Here is a 15,056-nt window from a genome sequence, read left to right as displayed (position 1 = left end):
AAGTTTGCGGAATGCTGACGTTTTCTCGTGGAAAAAACAAAGTTTAATCAAATATTCAAGCACAAAAAAGCAACACACAACAGATGGCATCATAACAGGCGTTATCTACATTCAGTAGCTTAATTCTGGAATCATCGCCTTGCAATTTTGACCAAAAAAAAAACAATGAAAGATTAAATCCATGATTTTATACTACAAATTTCAACAACTATATTTTACATATCTAGTTAGGCTCTTTGGGTTTACAACTATGTTGGTATATATCCAAAACAAAAAAGCAACATCTTCTTTTCTAATTCTATTATTCTAGTAAGTAATTTTTGGTTTGTTAACTAATTATGACATTAAACTTGGTGTGGGTGAGTGTGTATTTTTCATTCGATATCTGAGATTCGCAAAAACGTGTCATGTTTAATAGACTATTGGCCAATGAGAGTTCCGTGCACATTTGTCCGTTTCATATGGTGTTTTGCAGAATGTATTGAAAGTGGTTTCTTGTGGAAAACCCATAATTTCACGCTCTTCATAGATGCGATAAGTGAATGTGCTCTCGTAACTACCGATGAAATACCTGAAATGAAATGAAAGAAATTTAAGAAAAATGCTTAAAGTTTAAACGGCAGTAAAAAAAGAGTTGATTATACCTTGCATTCGAGCAAATTGCTTGATCAACAATTGCTATTCCCCCCGGTTTTAGTCGTCTACGTTCCTCAGCAGACGATGGCGTGAATCTGTGTACACTATATCTACTTAAATATGACTTAAAGCTGCGAAATTCTTGACCCGTACAATCACTCGACACAAACATATTTTTTATTTGCAACTCTTTTAATTTGACTAATATTTGAGTGGCGGCCGAACGTAATGATGGAGTTGTTTCTTCACGACCCTGAACAAAATCAGCTCGTCTTAAATGCCCACATATATATTTGCCACCTTTGGCATTGCGATGCTCCTAAAATAATTGAAATGAATTTTATTTTTCTTCAAACATTCAATAAAATAGATCGGTACATACTCTTTCATTTTGCCAATCGAACGGCCTTTCGGTGCCATCAAACTCGTCGGTTGAGTTAAATATATCATTTCTAAATTCATTTGCAACTTGAACTAAATATGAATTAAAACGCATTGATCGTCTTGCCCTCCAATATTCCGAGCCGCCCCAATGGTCATGAAGAACCGTTTCCGAATTGAATATTGCAATGGAATGAATTTTAGCGTCCGAACTGTCAAAACAAATACAAATTAAATAACAATTCCAATTAATTTAATTTCACATTTATCGCTTACCGTTTCGGAAACTTTTCAAAAAGATCATATAGAAGTCCAGCTGACCCTTGAAATTCGACACATTGCCCATTCCGTACGGTGAAATTGTTGTATAGACTGAGAAATTGTGCGCCACCATTTACAAAAAAATGTTGATCACAGTTTCTTTGTATGTCGAATTTCTCTTCGAATCTGCCGCTTAAAAACATACTTTCAAAATGTTTCAATCGGAATGCATTATTTATGCTTATAATTTCATTTGATTTGTATCCGAAGCAATCGCGTAAAATCTCAAAATATTCCCATATATCAATGACAGCCGTGTATCGTTTCATACTTTCGAGATCAAAGAAATGATTCCAAAATAAAATGTCATCATCGTTGATATCATTTTTGCTGCGATATCGAAATGTTGATGCTAAATTCCAATGATATAATTGATAAAATGGTGGTAAAACTAAAAATGAATTTTCGTAATGTCGACGATGTCGCAGTGATTTTAGAAAAACAGCCATACGAATGTAAACGTCACGCCGTAAATTGAATCCTTCCACCGAATTGACATCGTACAGCAGAAAAACAGCTGGCGAACTGCTATTAACTAGTTGAAATGGAGCGCATTTGTTAATATTATGTGCTTTGCCATCATCGTAAATTGATCGCTTCGCAAATTTATCACAAGAAAAATAAGAATAAAAAAAATCTTTGTACTGGCACGTTAAAGGTTGTTTGATTTGGAGGGCAGGCACTTTTTTCGAATTCGACGAATTCACGAATACAATCAATAAACTAACGTTCAAGTATATCACAACACCTATGAAATAAAAGAGCAAACGAGAGAGAGAGAGAGTGTGAGAGAGAGAGAGAGATTGAGAGAAAAAGAACAAAAAATATTGAAGAAAGCATAAATCAAATGCCAAATGCTATTGTAATGTGTATACATATCCATAAAATTGATGACAACTCATTCGATTTATCTGAACAGATGGAAATATCAAGGAATTTATTATAATTACCCAATAAATTTTCCGGCTTCATTTCATTACGGAATCTTATTTAAATTGCTTCAGTCACATTCTCTATACGATTTGAAATGGGTTTTGTTGTGTGTACACTACAAGTGGAAAAAGACAAGCAGTCACAAAACCGGTGCTTTCAGTACTGACGACTTTGACATTTGACTGGAGAGCCAACAGTATCGGTAAGTCAGATCTGAATTGACCTAATTCAATATTTTTGAATTTTTAATTTCGGTTAAAAAAAACAACGAATTTGCGTTCTTTTTGTTTGTTTATTTGTTTCTCTTTTTTTTGTGGTAGTTTTACATGAATTAGATCAAGGCCATTTTTGTTTGATTTTTTTTTATTAATAGTTGTACAAATAAATAAATTTCAGATAAATTGGTTCGCTATGTAAAAAAATTAAAACATGGTTTTCTTTTAGTAGGCTTCATTTCCGTATGTTTCAAAGAACTTATTGAAAATATCAGGCAATTCAGGTGCTCGGCATATGAATTTATGTCCATAACCACTTTCAGCATCAAACCGATGAAATTCGACGGGGCCCCATGATTTTTGTCGCTTTTCCAATGCTGATTGGTACAACTAAAGCAGCAAAAGAGCCAACAAAAAATTCAATTAATTCGAATTAAAGAAAAAAAAGCATTAAGTTGCTTGCCTTATGGCCTAATTTATATGGCACAACGATATCGTCTTCGGCATGAAGAATCATAATCGGTTGTGGGAATGTGGCAATATGTTTATCTGACTCGAATCGTAAATTATTGTCAAACATCGGCTCAGTTATGGTGTAATCAAACCACGGTAAATTTCGGAAAAAACGTGAAAATGGATGTTCACGCACTTCATCTTTTATATTATTGAATGGACTTTCAAGCACTAGAACACGTGGCCCGAAAATGTTGAGTTTCTTCAATTTGGCCATAGTATGACAACCCACTCCGGTACCTTAAATAAAGTAAAATATTTCTTTTTTTTTTTATCTTCAAACGATCGATAAATAGATAAAAAAAAAACACTGATGTAATTTACCCAGCGAATGGCCCTAGATGAGAATCACAAAAGAAAAGAATAAACATTAATTAACGAATAATGCAACAAACAAAAATGGATTCGAATTCTTACCCATGCAAATATTGGATTTTTTGTAACACTTGTTATATATTTGTACACAGCGATGGCATCTTGTACGAGACCATCTTCGTTTGGTGATGGTGGCAACGAATCGCCATAGCCACGATAATCAAATGCAATCACATGGTAACCCTGTTCTCTTAGCACCTTGTACAATTCAATGCGATGGGATGCGGCACGTGAACCAGAATTGCCATGCATATAAAATACAATTTTCGCACCGGTAATGTGCAAACATCGTTCGTAAAATTCAACATCATTTTCATTAGTTATTGCTGGAAATTCGTTACGGATCTCATTTTCAATTGCTTCGATTGATTGCTCATATTTTACGTGACGGTGTAGTGATGTATTCGATGCTATTATTTCAGTCTGAATGGAAGAAAAGTGGAGAATTGGTTTCTAATGTCAAAAATAAGGTAAAAAATATATGCACAAATACCGCTTTGAGGCCGAGTTCTTTGGAGAATTTTTTCGCAATATAGTTTGGTAGGATATGCCAAACGCCGAGTGTTACATTTTTTTCTTCATTATTATCGCGATACTTAACATAAAAATTACGTGTTGCATAAAGGCCGAGATCTGCGGGTGATTTTAATACTGTGCTGGATGGATGTGCAACTGTAACAGAAATGCAACGTCAAAAGTGTTTATGTTTCAATATTTTTGTTTATTTAATATTGTGGCGTGATTTGGATTAATTTGCAGCAATAAAAATGAATTATCAATTACTTACTGAATGTTAAAAATAGAACGCCACGCTGCAAAACTGGTGAATACTTATAAATAAACGGTAACACAAGAAAAATGATAACGCTTCCAATTATGCATAGCTTCAATGTTGCAATCGATATTCTGTAAAATGTAGCAAATAAACAATTTAACACGTTAATGTGAATGTTCTGGTTCAAATCCAAACCATTTGTGCACATATAAAGCGAACATTTTGTCGAACCTTTGAAAAAATTCAGAGGACGTGCCAACTGTTTTCATATATATTTTTTTTCGATCGCCTTTTGTTTACACGGGGAGTTATTGTTTTCTACAAAAACGAAAGTGCCATTAACTAAAGCTTTCAAAGCGTACCATAGGAAATGATAAGGGAGCGATATTATACAGCCAGCACGTCCTAAGTGTAATTCGATATTTGTTTTTATTTAGAGGCAATAGCCACGCAGCGTGACAAACTACTTAATTACTTACAACCCAAATAACCACAATAGAATGAAAATTCCAGGAATGACTGTTGTATAAAAAACGTCTTTTAATACGCGATCTGCGTTCCACATTTTGTCTGTATGTTTTACTTTGTTCCTCTCTCTAATTCACGATTTGCTTGGTTAATTGGTTTAAAATTTGTATCGTTATGTTATTTACGTCTTTTTTATGGCACTTGCATAAGCTCTCATTCTTTTTGTTGACGTTGTCTAAATGGACTTTTTCAATTGAAAAAATGAATGAAAATGTCATTCAATTCACTGATTGCATATAAAATACTCTCACGTGCAATTCGAAAAGGCAATAAAGGAATGAACAAACACGGTGTCTACTCGTTGTTCTGAACAAAGATCGGATTTTCTTTGTTTTGTTAGCGATTACTATAATCGTATTGAAATCAGATGTGTTCATGGAAATTTATCGAATTATTTTTTTTAACTGTAAAATAGAAAAAACTAAATCAAATTTCATGTTTTTTTCTCCAATATTGCGATTTCAACATGCACTTGAAATGGTTCATCGAATTTCTTGCGAATAAAACAAAAACGGTCGAAGTTGATAAGATTCGTGTTCTCCTTGTAACTCAGTGCTAAATGAATATGGTTATAGCGATAATATTTGTAAATTCATGGTTGATTTGCATTGCCGCTTTGAACTTGCAATTCAAATCATATCAAAAACGCAGATAACAAACTAAAATGGTATTTTACATAAATGTAAATCAATTCACTATTTCCATTGGATTTATCATTGGCCATTTATTAATTAGATGGATTATATAAACTAGCTTGGATTTGCTTGTAAAAAACGACAGGGAGGGGAGATGACAAAAAATCATTGTTTGGGGATATTGTATCACCTTTTGATAAATCGCCGTTTTAACGTTACACTCATGGTTGTCGATTGAAGTAAAACAATCGAAAATAAAAAAAAAACTATTTTCAAAATCAAATCGGCTCCAGTTTCTCTATGTTTTGTTTGTCTGTCAATATCCAGGGCGTCATTCACGCATACACACACGATAATCACATTAAACAGGATTCGCGCTTCAACAATATCGTTTCGTATTTATGCAATTGTTATCATTGCGGTTTATAAACAACATGAAGATAAGCAGAAAACACGCACGCACACACACAACTGAAACAGAATTGAGAATAAATAAATAAAAAAAATGTTCACAAAACGAGCATTTTTATAAATGAAATGTTGCACTTTTTTCGTTCAGCCAAATTCAATGACCGACTGCTGCATGACAGATATGTTACCAAAATGTTTTCAAACAAACAAACGAGAGAAAAAAATCGCTTCGAATGGACACATAAACGGAGAGAGCACATGCGACACAATTTCACAAGAATCGACCAGCATATGATTCATCCATAAATTATACTTCTGTTTTATGCACGTCAAATGTCGAATACGTAAAGAAATATATATATATACGAATAATTATGCGCAGAGTTTTGTTGTGTGTTTTTTTTTGTTCGGGGAGGGAAAACAAGTTTTTGAATTGAAAGCAATTTCCGCGCAAAGCATCGACCGACTACTGGACAATTCATAATGATTCACTTTTCAACATTTCAATGTAGAAATTGTATACTTTGAAATGAAAGTAAAACTCAAAGTTCAGCATGCGTGCAATTAAATACGTAATGTTTACGCGAATGAGACACTCCCGGGCAAAAAAAATAGAAAGAAATATTATTATACAATAAATTTGAATTCATAAGCCTTATCTCTTGTGCACTTATTATTACCAAAAACTTTCTTCGGACCAACTTTGCTGGAAACAATTGAATTATATTTAACAAGTTCCGCACTATTGATGAAAAAAAAAGTGGAGTACAACAGAAGTTCTACTCGAATGCAATGATGGATTTGATTGCGAAACTAGTTCTGTGGCGGAGCAGAGCATGAAATTGCACTTTTGAAGCAACGCGCCTGCTTAGCGAGCGCAATATCTGCGAATCGCTTAGTTAAATTATCAGCAGCCTCTCCAAAATTCGAATTGAAATACATCACACGAACACAAATACAAATAAAAGTAATCAAACTAACATATATACGGACAGCTAAGAATGGCGCCCGGCAGACGGGCACAACATAAGTTATGATTTCTGGCTCTGATGCTGAGGCCTTTTTTTATATAGATAAATTATATATTAGATAAAATGACGAATTTTGTATTTCATTCTATGATAGATACTTATCAAAACCCACACTATATGCCACATCATAAATAAAGAAACGACCGTTTTGAAATTTCCGCTTTAAAAGAATATTTAAGATAACAATGCACATAATAACAATAGTTCCACTTTAACAAATTGTAATGAAATCGGCCGAATACAATAAATGCTGGTTCAATTGAATCAACTAAACACACAATTGCCAGAAAAGTCGAGGTCATACATAAACCATATCTTTTCCATCAATAAATTATTTATCGTAAATTTCGATTGATATGACTCAATGTGATTAAATATTTCACTCTTGACCAAAAAAAAAACATGATTTTACTCGTGTTCATGATTTAATCTGAAATTTGTTCAAAATTATGCTAATTATCAGATATTTTTGATGATACTTTTGATATTGAATTATTTTATTTTTCAGCTGCAAGTTAAAATCTTTTATAAATTCTCTCCGGATCTATTATAATTAGTCGCTTTTTTAAACAACACACTTTCGAATCTATCGCCGTTAAAACACGAACAAATCGCAAAATCAAACTTTCACATTGGCCAACGTGAAATAAAAAATTGAAACCTTCGTTTTTCTGCGGTGGATATGATTTATTTATTTCATATTTTATGTTTTTCATTTAAATGGCGTGGCAAATTATCCGCTTAACATTCAATCAAACACAATTTAAATTTGATATTAACATGCAATTTTTCGTATAAAATTTTTCTTCCGTTTTCACAAAAACATTCACACACACAAACAAAAAAAAACTTTAAAAATGAACTGAATTGAAACGAGTTTTTAAGAGTACATGCCGATCAAAAGCACCTATACACAGCCAGAAATTATCTGTTATGTGTGTAATTAAAATAATGAGACGATTTGGTCGTTTCAAGGGTAAAAGGTATGTGATAAGCAATTATTTTGTCGTTACAAATGTAGGTCTAATTTTATCGAATGTCTTAATTTCCTCATGCACACACACAGGAACACACACACAAAGAGAATGACAAGCAAACAAAACAATATTATTGGCAATTAGTGTGACACACGCGTGGCAACAATGTTATTCACCATCCAATTTTTGAAAATGATTGGAAAATGCTCTTATTCTTGTTTCAAATACCAAATATCGATTACTTTTCACACACACACACTCACGCGTGTAATAACAAAATCGTCCGTCTATCGTCGAACGAAATAAAACAATGAATCGATTTTAATGTGGGTCAACCGTGTAGACAACTGTTTAATATGTTAATTCAAGCAATTGAAAATAAATACACAATAAATCAGTTATTGCATTTGTGTATTTATACCATTTAAAATACAATGAACCGTTTGTTGTCAAAGTTTTTTTTATTCTCTGTCTTTCTCTCTCCCTCTCTCTAACAATTTAACTGCGCTTACTGAAATTAATTAAACAACAACAGCACAATTCGTGCCTTCTAAAATTAGGCATACACATAGGACACACAAATGCAAACAAACAAAATTGTCTGAGTTGACATGCAGTTGCAAATGCAACTTCGAATTAGTCACTGTTCAACGATATTATGTACAAAGAACACCACAGACAGACCACGACCGAACGAATGGCTTGAAATCAACACTAGCTTAAACAACAATAAAAAAAACCAACAACACACACACACATACTATTCACGGACAACGGTCAGGAGAGACTATACTGAGGCGTGACGTTGATAAACTACTGTTCAATTAAACGCGAAACGATCAATGATTACAATTTTGTGTTTTCGTCCAAAGTTCGAAATGTTTAGATTTTTTTTTCTGTTCGTCGTAGAAAATGGAAAAAAGAGAGACAAGCTAGAAATATAGTCGATCGTGCGCACGCCAACAATTTTTTTTTTATGTTCAATGTTGTGTTGTTTATAATACTGTTGTCATAGTTTGATAAAGAAAAAAAAAATTGTTCGTTGTACGTCATCCGCATCAGCACACAACAATATAATTTCTATTCAAGCTACACTCATTCACTCACTCACAATAATTCAAATTGTCGGCAAAAGGCTAAACAATTCATTTGAAATTCAAGGGTGAATTCCTTGTCGATCAGCTGTTCGTTGCATCAACAATGATTGCTTTCCGTTTATGTCCCATTCGAATGCAGAATTAAAATGCAACAATTTCATTCAAAATAACATATTTTTGTTTACCTTTTTCAATGGCACATTTTTGTCGAAAGAAGAAGAAAAAAAATTAAAAATTTATTGAACTGTAACAAATGTATGCGTTGTCTGAAATAATGCTTACGCCTTTTTAGTCTCATCATTGACAGATAATTACCGACACACACACACACACACCGTCTAATGGACTGAGTACAAAAAGTGAGGTTATGTTTCCAGTTGACAGATGGATGCAAAACGTTTGACATAAACTTTGTTAGCATACACAACAACCAATTCGAATGAGACTTTTATCAATTTGCTGAAGTGCAGTCAATGGTAGTTTTTATGCGTCTCAAGTGAGTGAACTGCAACGATGAATAAACCAAAGATTACATTTGGAAAAATTCAATTGGCCGTTAAAAAGACGGAAAAAATTGATGCGGATAAAGAAGAAAATCAAGACGATGCCGCTACATCAACGTCAGGTTTGTAATTTAGCAATTGAAAAAATGAAATCAACTCCAAATAAAATATTTAAAAAACGATTTTATTTTAGGTTTTGGTACATTTGGAAAAAGTGAAAAGGAAAAGAACTCATTGAACATTGCCATCGAGGAATTGGCAGAAGATTTGGAGAGCCAACGCGTCAAAGAAATTATGGGCATTACAGAATTTGGACGGAAAGCAAAGACTTTTGATATTACGGTATGCGTTAATAACATAATTCTGAATTGGTAAGGATGAAAGTAGCAAAATAACTGAAAATATTAATTTACAGAGTGAAATAGCAAAAGCGCGTGAAAAATCAACAGTAAGCACCAAATTACCTCCAAATACCGAAGAAAAGACTGATGAAGATGAGTCTGACAGTGACAGCGATGACGAAGAAAAGGATGACGTTGTTGGACCATTGCCGGCAAAAGATCCCGAGGCCTCCTCGGGCCATGGTTCGAAGTATGTAATTTTGTTTTTCATCTCAAAATTTTTCAATACATTATTTTCAATTTTTTAATGTAAATTTTCAGAGTGACAAAGAAAAAAGATGACAATGAGTCGGCAGATAGTTATGATGACTTAAGTGATTCGGAAGATGATGATGAATCGAATGTGGGTCTGGCAAACAGAATTCCAGCATCACATGAAGTGCAAATGGTTCATGGCACTCGTTCGATTTTGGCATTGGCCAGTGATCCATCGGGTGCCCGTTTGGCTTCTGGATCCATAGATTCCAGGTAATTACATATAACTTTATTCAGTTTTAAAATGTGCAACAAAAAAACCCATTGTTTTTCTCTGTTTTCAGTCTTTGCTTCTGGAATTTTGCTGGTATGGATACGTCAATGCGAAGTTTTCGTACGTTAAATCCTGCCGAAAACTATCCAATTCGTAGTTTGTGCTACAGTGTTACCGGCGATATGATAATGATCGTATCGGGAAATTCACAGGCAAAAGTTTTGGATCGTGATGGTTTTGAGAAATTGGAATGCGTAAAAGGTGATCAATACATTGCGGATATGTCACGTACAAAAGGTCATACAGCCCAATTAATGTCAGGCACATGGCATCCCCATCATAAAGGTGAATTTTTAACCAGTGCCATGGATTCAACGCTTCGCCTTTGGGATGTGACAAATAAAAATCATCATAAAATAATAATAAAGGTGCGAGGACAAGGTGGTTTAAAAACTGTTCCAAATGCATGTGCATTTACACCGGATGCAACGCTCGTTGGTACGGGTTGTGTTGATGGTTCAATTCAAATGTGGGACACACGCAAAACATTTGTGAGTACAACACATTGCATACGACAAGCGCATCAAAAGGGGAGCGAAATCACATCGATTCAATTTTCATATGCGGGCAATAAATTACTATCAAGATCACTTGATGAAACCATGAAAATTTGGGATATGCGTGCATTGAAAGAGCCATTGCATATATTTAACGATTTATACGCACGATACGATACATCCGATTGCTTATTTAGTCCAGACGATCGTCTTGTTGTCACAAATCAATGTCAACCACGTGAGTACAGTGCAGATAATCAGTCACAGTTGGTATTTTATAATGCAAACACATTTGAATTGGTGAATAAAATTGGTGTGGCTGAAGCACACATTATAAAAACATTGTGGCATCCGAAATTGAATCAAATATTTGTCGGCTGTGGTGATGGTACAGTTAAATGCTATTATGATGATAAACGTAGTTTCCGTGGTGCAAAACTTTGTGTTACAAAAACCTATCGCAAGAAAAAACATGCAGAAATCGGAGGATTATCACAAGTTATTACGCCACATGCGTTGCCGATGTTTAGACAAGAGAAATCACGATCATCACGAAAGAAAATGGAAAAAGACCGATTGGATCCGGTTAAATCACGACGACCAGATTTACCAATTACAAGCGGACAAGGTTTGTTTATTTTTGTATTGCTTTTCATTTTTTTTTAAAGCAATGCAGTAATGTTTTCGCTCTGGAAATTCCAACATTTCATTCAATAAGAAAATGATTACATATACGTTGTTAATGTTCAATTTTTATTATTATATTCTTTTCATTCGTAGGCGGTCGAGTCGCTTCATCTGGTGGAACGCTCAGTTCGTATGTCATACGAAATTTGGGTTTGAGTAAACGTGTTGAAGATGATCAAGATCCTCGAGAAGCTATTTTGAAATATGCAAAAGAAGCCGAAGAAGATCCATATTGGATTGCGCCAGCATATAAAAAAACACAACCGAAACCCATTTACACTAATAACGCAGAAGGTGAACCAGATGCGAAAAAGCCGAAACAATCATAAATACTACAGTTCAACTTAAAAAGGATATCTTATTTAAATCTTGATCATAAGTTTTCTATCCATGTTCTGTATCATTTGCTCAATTCATAGAGCTAAAAGAATTTATTTTCTTTCAATTGGCAAAAAAATCACGTTTTTTTTTTGCTTCTTGTCAATGTTTAAGTGATTTTTGAGATAAATATATTGAAAAATTGACATACAAAACATCTGGAAATTTCAATTAAAGTAACAATATCTATTTTGACTTGAAAATCTAAAATTCTTAAGTTAAAAATAAGTCAAGAGCACGATAACATTTAAGCAAATAATAACAGGCTTGAGATAAACTTGTAAAACATGTTGAATGGAAGTTCTATTATAGAACGAAAAAAATGTTGTTAACTCTTTCTAAAGAGAAAATACGGACGTTGCCCAAACGGGATCTTCTTTTCTAAGTTCATGTTCAAAGAATATCTCAATAAATTCAGAATGCATCGTAGTTTACAATTTTCTTTTAAACTGTTTCGCGTCAAACAATTTGAAATCATTCAAATCGATAGAAAAAAAAATATAGTTTTGTTTGCACTGTTCACGTAAACAAACTTGACCGCTTTTTTTTCTTTGTCTTTGCTTTTTTTTCTTGACTGTTGCTTCAGATGATTGCAAAAAATTTCTTTGATAGTCCGTAAAGAACATGTGTTTTAAAAGAAAAAAAAATAATCCAAGGTTTATTTTGAAAAAACAGTAAAAGGCTGTAATTTTCGCCAATCACATTCATTTTTTCACATTCCTTATCAAATACTTCCTCAGCCGTTTTAAAATGCAAAGGGTCAAAAAAGGTCGATAACTTTAATCTGCAAAAGGTCAAAATGTGAATAAAACGATTGATAAATAAGGAATTCCAAAGTTTAGAGCTTTAAAGTGTTTTTTTTTTTTAAATATAAATAGTTCAAATCAATAACAGTAAGTCATAGGGAGGTACATTCGAACGTTTTGCTTAAATTATATAGGAAAGTAAAGCTAGATACAATTATTTGTAAATCACGAATTTTAAAGATATATAATTATAATACGTAATTCGTTTCGGTCATTGTCATTGGGTTTAAAGAAAGAGTTTAAAAACTTCGCTGCGATGGAAACTGTCGTCGTTGTTGTTGTTGTTGTATTAGTTGTTGTTGCTGTTGCATTAGTTGTTGTTGTTGTTGTTGCATTTGTGGTTGAAGATTTTGATTTTGATTTTGATTACGACGTTGGATTAAACTGTCAAGACGTTGTTGCAATAATTGAATTTCCATGTTGAGCTGTTGTTCGGGTGTGATATTGCTTGGATACACAACTTCATGGAATTGAGCATTTGAAATGCCCATAGTGTTTTGTTGTTGCTGATCACCAGATACACCAAAACGGTTAACAAAGTCAGTTGGATTTGTGCTTGGTCTGGTAGCCATTGTACCAATATTGGAAACTGTGGATGGTGGTGGTGTTCCTCGTTGTGCTTCGATCTGTTGTTGGTTCACAATCCAGAACGGTCTTTGTTCGACTGGCAAACTATTCCAGTGATTTACAATATACCCATCACCATATGCATCGTATGGTAAACGTTGAGTTGTACTAGTTGAACCAGATGTGCCTTCTCCCAAACGATTTTCAATGTCATTAACAGCTGTCGTTGGTACATATCGATCTTTGTAGCCAGATCCTCGATTTACTCCTGCATACGGTGATCGTTGTGCATTAACAGTAATCAATATTGATATGAAAATTGCAATTAAGAACGACATGATGGTTCTTCTTTTGTATTTTCTTTGAGATTTATAAAAACACTTTCTGATTTTCAGAATCACTTTCTTATTTCACGATTATTATTTTTTTTACTTCTCCTCGTTTAATGATCACAATACAAGTGGTTTCAACGCCGGAATTGAGATCAACAATGTTTCGAACGATTGTAGTGCTTCAGATCGACTGACTGAATTGGCTACAGTGTTGTGCTATTTATTTAAACAATTTGCGATCACACCAATACACATGAACGCTACATATGCATATTCAGACAGACCTATACCACGTACTTAGTCATTTGTATTGTTGATGATCTTACACTGCAATCTCATCCATAAGGAAACTATATTTTGAAGTGTTTGTTAATCTCCCGTGTGTACTATCTCAACCGTTTTTTTTTTTTCATTTCAAATAGTATTATGTTTCGAATTTAATCTTTTTCTAGGCTATTTTTAAAATTATTTTGAACCTGATCTCACTATCTCAATCATTAAAAGGTTTTACCATTATACATTGACCATTATCATTTGTTTCGCTTGGTCAACTGTTTATACTGTCATACATGGGAAATATGTGTGTGGGATATCTATGAAAAGAGTGTATGTGTGTGCGTAAAGAGAGATGTTTACCAAAAAGCAATTACATGTGTGTCTTTTTTTCCAATGCGTCGTCATCGTCGTCATCAACAGATAATGTCAGAATTTCTTTTTTCAGTTTCCATTCTGCATATGGTCCTATCACTTTGACGACATAAATAAACATTTGAATTAGTCATCAGATGAGTGCCGGGTTTTTGGCGAAATGCATGTAATTGAATTATTCATTGCTATAATTTTGGTTTTTTTTTTCTCTATTTCGATGAATGACACTAAATTATATAAAGCAAAATCTGAATTTGGAATGTGATGCTAAATTATGTGAATCGCGTAAAAAACACATGTCGTCATGAATATGTGAATTCTACTCTAGATTCATTTCTACCAATAAAAAAGTTGGATCAATTTAAACATCTGAAACTCATTTCCATATTCAAAATCAATTTTCAATCTCGCAATGCAAATGAAGTGCATTTTTAAAATCAATATGAAAACAAACGAAAAAAGTCGTGTATCATGTAAAAAACGACGCGCGACATTTAGAAAAAGAGAGAGATATATATATGGAGTGGGAGAGAAAGAGAAAAAAAAGAAAGAGTAAATATAGTGTGAGCACGTTTTGTGGTTTGCCAAAGAAACACGACAAAAACAAAACCCAATAACGATGTATGCGTCGCAGTTGTAAAAGTCTGGAAAAACCCAAAGTTTACGCGCGCCAACGCTTACAATTTAATTGTTAATTTGCTTGTCTGTTGCGATTTTAGTGAGTTGATTATATTGTGTTTCGTTTGCTTTACTCTCTTTTCCAATCTTGTCATGTGTTTATCAATTGTATATTTATTGAATTTCTCATTGATTGTCATTAATTTATTTACATTTTATCATGTTATTGTTGTCACACGAGAATGAGAGGAGTATTTTATTG

The 15,056-nt window shown here is 33.5% G+C and overlaps 4 protein-coding genes across 15 annotated transcripts; 1 reads left to right on the top strand and 3 right to left on the bottom strand.

The window, feature by feature from the left end:
* Positions 1 to 173: 173 nt before the first annotated feature.
* LOC116343074 (GDP-fucose protein O-fucosyltransferase 2) lies at positions 174 to 2,428 on the bottom strand. Its single transcript, XM_031770966.1, has 5 exons — positions 2,289 to 2,428; positions 1,294 to 2,086; positions 1,019 to 1,229; positions 645 to 955; positions 174 to 571 (listed from the first exon to the last, which is right to left on the bottom strand). The coding sequence occupies exons 1-5, from the start codon at positions 2,308 to 2,310 to the stop codon at positions 412 to 414; spliced, it is 1,497 nt and encodes a 498-aa protein (XP_031626826.1). The 5' UTR covers positions 2,311 to 2,428; the 3' UTR covers positions 174 to 411.
* Positions 2,429 to 2,543: 115 nt separating this feature from the next.
* LOC116339569 (lysophosphatidylserine lipase ABHD12) lies at positions 2,544 to 9,125 on the bottom strand. 12 transcript variants are annotated; one of them, XM_031765611.1, is made up of 10 exons: positions 9,014 to 9,125; positions 5,503 to 5,783; positions 4,629 to 4,861; positions 4,381 to 4,467; positions 4,162 to 4,280; positions 3,868 to 4,046; positions 3,417 to 3,797; positions 3,324 to 3,336; positions 2,950 to 3,239; positions 2,544 to 2,876 (listed from the first exon to the last, which is right to left on the bottom strand). In XM_031765611.1, the coding sequence occupies exons 4-10, from the start codon at positions 4,416 to 4,418 to the stop codon at positions 2,712 to 2,714; spliced, it is 1,185 nt and encodes a 394-aa protein (XP_031621471.1). In that variant the 5' UTR covers positions 4,419 to 4,467; positions 4,629 to 4,861; positions 5,503 to 5,783; positions 9,014 to 9,125; the 3' UTR covers positions 2,544 to 2,711. The 12 variants fall into 12 exon arrangements, with proteins under 12 accessions (XP_031621471.1, XP_031621386.1, XP_031621480.1 ...); XM_031765526.1 differs by lacking the exon at positions 4,381 to 4,467; XM_031765620.1 differs by lacking the exons at positions 4,381 to 4,467; positions 4,629 to 4,861.
* A 61-nt stretch (positions 9,126 to 9,186) lies between these two features.
* On the top strand, positions 9,187 to 11,978 carry LOC116339557 (gastrulation defective protein 1 homolog). Its single transcript, XM_031765515.1, has 6 exons — positions 9,187 to 9,453; positions 9,525 to 9,673; positions 9,747 to 9,922; positions 9,994 to 10,200; positions 10,272 to 11,386; positions 11,539 to 11,978. The coding sequence occupies exons 1-6, from the start codon at positions 9,342 to 9,344 to the stop codon at positions 11,772 to 11,774; spliced, it is 1,995 nt and encodes a 664-aa protein (XP_031621375.1). The 5' UTR covers positions 9,187 to 9,341; the 3' UTR covers positions 11,775 to 11,978.
* Positions 11,979 to 12,645: 667 nt separating this feature from the next.
* LOC116339631 (probable serine/threonine-protein kinase mps1) lies at positions 12,646 to 13,727 on the bottom strand. The gene has a single exon (XM_031765630.1). It carries the CDS (start codon positions 13,532 to 13,534, stop codon positions 12,869 to 12,871), a length of 666 nt encoding a protein of 221 aa, XP_031621490.1. The 5' UTR covers positions 13,535 to 13,727; the 3' UTR covers positions 12,646 to 12,868.
* Positions 13,728 to 15,056: the final 1,329 nt, after the last annotated feature.

This window comes from Contarinia nasturtii, unplaced genomic scaffold (assembly GCF_009176525.2).
Source record: "Contarinia nasturtii isolate CC-2019 unplaced genomic scaffold, AAFC_CNas_1.1 Cnas_scaffold_129, whole genome shotgun sequence".
NCBI lineage: Eukaryota > Metazoa > Arthropoda > Insecta > Diptera > Cecidomyiidae > Contarinia > Contarinia nasturtii.
Note: the sequence above shows the minus strand (reverse complement) of the source record. Positions and strands in the feature narration are given on the sequence as shown.

What these genes read in the sequence shown, in the direction of transcription:
- LOC116339631 (XM_031765630.1), bottom strand. Translation starts at nt 13,534, where the DNA reads ATGTCGTTCTTAATTGCAATTTTCATATCAATATTGATTACTGTTAAT.
- LOC116339569 (XM_031765526.1), bottom strand. Translation starts at nt 4,714, where the DNA reads ATGTGGAACGCAGATCGCGTATTAAAAGACGTTTTTTATACAACAGTC. An exon ending in CGTTCTATTTTTAACATTCA is followed by an intron (nt 4,047 to 4,161) that starts GTAAGTAATTGA and finishes TTTCTGTTACAG; the next exon opens with TTGCACATCCATCCAGCACA. An exon ending in CATATAAATTAGGCCATAAG is followed by an intron (nt 2,877 to 2,949) that starts GCAAGCAACTTA and finishes TTGCTGCTTTAG; the next exon opens with TTGTACCAATCAGCATTGGA.
- LOC116339557 (XM_031765515.1), top strand. Translation starts at nt 9,342, where the DNA reads ATGAATAAACCAAAGATTACATTTGGAAAAATTCAATTGGCCGTTAAA. An exon ending in TGCCGCTACATCAACGTCAG is followed by an intron (nt 9,454 to 9,524) that starts GTTTGTAATTTA and finishes ATTTTATTTTAG; the next exon opens with GTTTTGGTACATTTGGAAAA. An exon ending in ACCAATTACAAGCGGACAAG is followed by an intron (nt 11,387 to 11,538) that starts GTTTGTTTATTT and finishes TTTCATTCGTAG; the next exon opens with GCGGTCGAGTCGCTTCATCT.
- LOC116343074 (XM_031770966.1), bottom strand. Translation starts at nt 2,310, where the DNA reads ATGAAGCCGGAAAATTTATTGG. An exon ending in TTTGAAAAGTTTCCGAAACG is followed by an intron (nt 1,230 to 1,293) that starts GTAAGCGATAAA and finishes TTGTTTTGACAG; the next exon opens with TTCGGACGCTAAAATTCATT. An exon ending in GCAATTTGCTCGAATGCAAG is followed by an intron (nt 572 to 644) that starts GTATAATCAACT and finishes ATTTCATTTCAG; the next exon opens with GTATTTCATCGGTAGTTACG.